General features: G+C 37.5%; 1 protein-coding gene across 3 annotated transcripts in view; it reads right to left on the minus strand.

The window, feature by feature from the left end:
• The window catches only part of LOC110522943 (phosphatidylinositol 4-kinase alpha), a 42857-nt gene extending 38937 nt beyond the window's left edge, over window positions 1-3920 (minus strand). For 2 of the 3 annotated variants that reach the window (XM_036977511.1, XM_036977510.1), the window contains exon 1: window positions 1820-3919. In XM_036977511.1, coding sequence (XP_036833406.1) covers window positions 1820-1918 — 99 coding nt within the window. In that variant the 5' untranslated portion in view covers window positions 1919-3919. Of the gene's footprint in view, window positions 1-1819 lie in introns of all 3 variants that reach the window. The other variant, XM_036977513.1, reaches the window with a different exon arrangement.
• Between the last annotated feature and the right edge of the window lie 1304 nt (window positions 3921-5224).

Here is a 5224-nt window from a genome sequence, read left to right on the forward strand (position 1 = left end):
ACTACATTGTCTCCTCATCCTTTAAGGACACACTCATGACCTGGTCAGCTCAAAGACGTTGAATCAACCTTGCACAATTAGTTTTATTGGGGAAAAGAGCTGTATTTATACACTACTAGAGTAGCTGCCTGTTGTATTACGATTGCTAATGTGTGCTTGTTACTATATTTAGGTGGAATTGCCCATTGTTGATATGCTGTAAGTGTGTGAATGAGATTAAAACATGAACACATATTGGAAAACTAGTTGGCTTCAGCTATTCAAACAATTCAAACAAGAACAAAACAATACAAAATGAACAAGGGCTACTTATATTCAAACCAACAGTCTTTATAGGCATGACTGTTGTACACAATTCTAAACAAAAATGCTAAATTTACTAAATTCCTATTTACAGGTGGTTTAACCTCCAGCAACTGTTATAACGGCAGCCATATTGGATTTGAAGCAAAAAATACAAGGTAATCTGTGATTGGCCCTTTGACTTAATCGCAAGACTAGGGGCTATAGATACAAAATCACTTAAGGAACCTTGGACCCGAAAAGTTTTTATTTCTATGTCTGAGCCCACTTGTTTTCCGTAGAGCCTATTACAATAGCCATAACATCAACACATTTCCAACTGTATGCATTATTTCCAGGCATGACCATACAGCACTGAATGAGTGCAAAAAGATTACATTTACCATAATGACTTTATATTTCCGCCTATTGTATCTGTCTGTTTACAGGTATAATGCTATTTATGTGTGTAGGGCAGACAGCTGACTACTTGTATAACAAATTTGAGCAATATTAGAGCTTGTAATATTGGGTTACATAAATTTGTGGCCACTCCCCCCTCCAGCCTGGCATTATTCTGCACTGTTTGAGTTAAGGGGTGGTGCCATCAATTTAACCACTTTTGCAGTAAAACATTTTTACACAACCATCCATTTCATAGATGGGAGATATGGTTGTGTTTTGTTATACCTTGCCACTATTGATGACTTCCAGTTTTTTAATAGAGTTTGGCTGACAGTTCCTCCCACGCAGCTTTCCTGCCAACCGCTGAATAATTAGCTACGCAATACAACACACCCCAAATCATGTTGTTGGTTTTATATGACTGTGATATGTGAAATAAGGCAAATTACGTCTGTTGAAATCATAAACCGTATGGTTGAAATAAAGAATTCAGCACATTCAAGTAAATAGTAAATCAATCAATGACCAATGTTGACAAATAAATGGGGGCGTTAACTCATTTGACAGGTTTGACAGCTAGCTTGATAACTAATGGCTATACTAACTTCCTCATTCTGATGGAATGACAATCGACCATATCATCGACAGACAGCTAAAAGCGTACCTAGCAAATTGTTTGCTAGTTATTAAACTAGGTTGTCAGTATGGGCTAGTTCGTTTTGCAAGGCACGGTGCTCCGGGTAGGCGGAGTTTGGTCATCTTAGACCTTTCCATTGGTCCTTAAATGCAATCTTCATCCTCCTGGGCACCGGGTCATGCAAAACGAACTAGCCCAATGTGTAAAACTGCCTTGTTGTATCGTGCTCCGATGTGGAATGACAAGCCAAAGCAAGGGCCTTGTTTGAGAATGAATGACTAACATAGCTAGCTAAGTTAGTAAACTGTTTCCCCAACAGCTGTGTAGCTTATGGAAAACGAGTAGCTAGCTAGTAGCTGGTCTCGATAGCATCGCACATCACTATGAGTTAGCCATGTACATATAGCAACAAGGTACACATGTAATGTTAACCGAACCTAATAGCCAACTTAGCTAGCATTAGCTCACTAATGCTTTTAAATCATTCATACTCACCTTATCTATTGGTGCAGGGCGGTGTGCGGCCAAAGAACGCGCCAAGGACAAGACAGTATTGAAATAAAACCCTCTGGTTCCTGTTGCTTTCGCAGACATTTTTATAATTCAACACAAACAAGTAGTAAGAACATTTTACAGCGCTTACCGCTGCGAAGGGGGCAAGCTAACTAGATAGCGGACACCAACAACTACGGCGAGCACGTGAGTTCATACGGCGCAGTACAAGGTCATTAGAAAAATGCGTTGTTAATGGTAAGCAATGATCAAGGTTTTGAAGTCAAACAATTTGAGAACTCGAATGTTTCTCAAATCATGTCTGCTGAGAACCAGAAATTGAAGAATTATATAAGATTAATTAAATGTAAAATGTTCCAGTTGGGTTGACAATGAATAGGGGATTGTAAACAATAGGTTTGAAGGCTCATGTGGTCACACAAACATCTTGATGTGGGAGGATGCAGCTTTAGGACCTTGACGATAACTACTCCTGTTATCTTATTCTATGGTATTATGGTCTGCAAACAATACTTCAGCTGTAAGATGCCCAAAACACTTTAAAAATCACCCTGTCATAAGAGGCAAAACAGACTCAATCATCTTGTATACAATCCTTTACACTCTTTAATGCACACATGGCATATTCAAAATCCCAAACGCAAATGTTACAAATGTCTCTCAGGCATTACAATCTGCAATGGCTGTGCATGGTCTTTCAATAAAACATGCTTACATTAGATCTAGTCTTTGAGCATAAAAAAATAGATGCATCTTACATTGGGCAGACCATGACAGTGGCAAATGTATTGTTTCATTTAAAATGTCTATTAGGTTTTGCAAAAGATACATCTTAAATAAAAAAATTGGTGTCCCCAAACCCTCCACTAACACTACCAAGAAAATATGTGTGAACTAATTGTAAATCCAAGGGCATTTAAACCTACTCGATAACTGCCAGGTAACATTACCAGGCAATATCTCATCACGTTGAATTACTCAAGGCTGCATTACAAAGATGATCTGGTAAGCTATACTGTCAACTAGTACCAGTAGATTTGATAAACATCTCAGCAAGGCATCATTACAATGTGTTACTGTCTATATCAAATTAACACTTTAAAAACAATGATTGTGTTATTGTATCATACTGTAACTCAGTGAGGAAAAAACTGACCCAGCTAAGACATGCAACATGAATCATTTCAATTTTAGACATTAGTAGCACTAGAGATGTTACACCAGATTTCTAAAACCATCATAAACTACATTTGCAGGCACAAACAATCATTATGTAAATATATTTCTGATGTTTCACATTTACAACTGCAAAGTCCCTCACCATCTCAATCTTGGTCAGTTTTTATGTAATTCACTTGAAAAGTTTTGGTTCATTCTGCAGAATGTCTGAGTATACTGTACAACATGTTCATCTCTGTAGTCGACAGACACCAAAAAACATAGAGATCCTATTAAAAATAATATTTCATTAGGATTCTCATTCTTAATTCTATGCCAAAACAGGGTTATGACAACCATAGAATAAGAATGAGTAGTAATTCAAAACTGAGTTCTTATTTTAACAATTAATATTATACTACTACATACAGTGCTGTGAAAAAGTATTTGCTCCCTTTCTAATTTTACTGAATGATATCAGGTCTTCAACCAAAACCTAATACAAGATAAAGGGAACCTGAGTGAACAAATAACAATCACTTACTTATTTCATGAACAAAATTATGCTGCAACACTGAATGCCTCTCTGTGAAAAAGTAATTGCCCCTTTACACTCAATAACTAACTGGTTGTGTCAGCTTTAGCTGCAATGACTTCAACCAAACATTTCCTGTAGTTCTTGATCAGTCTCTCACGTCGCTGTGGGGGAATTTTGTCCCACTCTTCCATGCAGAACTGCTCTATGGGATCAGTGTCCCTAAACTGGGACGGTTGTTGCTAACGTGAGCTAATGTGACTAGAATGACAACAGCCAACTTTCCAGGACATAGACATGTCTTATATGGGCAGAAAACTTAAATTATTGTTAATCTAACTGCAGTGTCCAATTTACAGTAGCTATTACAGTAAAAAAAAAAAAATAGTATGCTATTTATTGAGTGCACAACAACAAAACACTTATCACAGCAACTGGTTTGATACATTCACCTCTGAAGGTAAATAAATATACTTACATTCAGTAATCTTGCTCTGATTTGTCATACTGAAGGTCCAAGAGATAAAATGTAGCATAGTTTTGTTTGATAAAATCAATTTTTATATTAAAATGTTGGAACTGGGTTCTACAGTTTGAACCCCTGCTGCCTCTGGTGGCCAAAATCTAAATGACACCTAGACTCCTATGATTGACCGTTGATGTAAGGTTCTTACTGTGGAATGCCTGGTTTGGTTTTTGCTAGGCATATACAGACCCATGACCTCCAAAAAGTTGACAAGTTTGCCATAAAGCACCTGGAAGCACCTGGATGATCATCAAGACTCTCGGAAGCAGGGCCAGTCCTTGCTGTTCTGCCCCTCTCAAAATTAGAAGTCCCAGTAAGCAAAATGTTAAATAAATAAAATAAGTATATATTTCTTGTTATTTGTAAACTCAGGTTCCCTTTTGGTTGAAGATCTGATAACATTCAGTATTAAAAAAAATATGCAAAAATAGAGAAACTCAGAAAGGGGGCAAATACTTTTTCAAGGCACTGTACATATAGTAGCTCTCTACCATAATGATATCTCTGAATATAATGATATATAAGGCATTGTGTTGCAATTGCACTCAGGTATGTAAAGCAGCTAAATTGCAAACCTGCATTAAACCTGGAAAACAACCCCCATGTGACACGTGAACAGGCATGTCTGTTGTAGTGCCATCATGTGTATGAACGACGGCCTTCACATCTCTACCAGACCCATTTCACTGGGTCACACCATCGTGTTAAATATAGAACATGGTCTTTGGAGTTAAAAGCCTTTGATCCTCCACCAGGCCATTTGATTTACATCACATTATATTGGGTTTTAGCTATAAGTATTGTTTCATCTTTGATTAATGTACAACATAAGATGTTAATAATAGCAATTAGTGAACTGAAGCACTGTCGGTCTAAGACACTGCTCTGGAATGATAGTGTTCCCATTATTCCAGTCATATAGGCCAAATCCCTAACCCTACCCATGTGCCCTTGCTCACTCCCCCCTGTGGATATAAAGAAGAACAAAGGATGTAGGTATAAACAATATGATAGTAGTATCCCCAATAGGATCATAGGCGAAGTGCACTCATCCCCAGATTGTTTACACTTATCATGGCTGCATTTCATTCCAACTGACTAAAGCAAACAATGGCAGGGGACAGAGACCAACTTTTTTGTAATGAAATATAAACAGCCATGTCAGATC

Source organism: Oncorhynchus mykiss, chromosome 5 (genome assembly GCF_013265735.2).
Source record: "Oncorhynchus mykiss isolate Arlee chromosome 5, USDA_OmykA_1.1, whole genome shotgun sequence".
Taxonomy (NCBI): domain Eukaryota; kingdom Metazoa; phylum Chordata; class Actinopteri; order Salmoniformes; family Salmonidae; genus Oncorhynchus; species Oncorhynchus mykiss.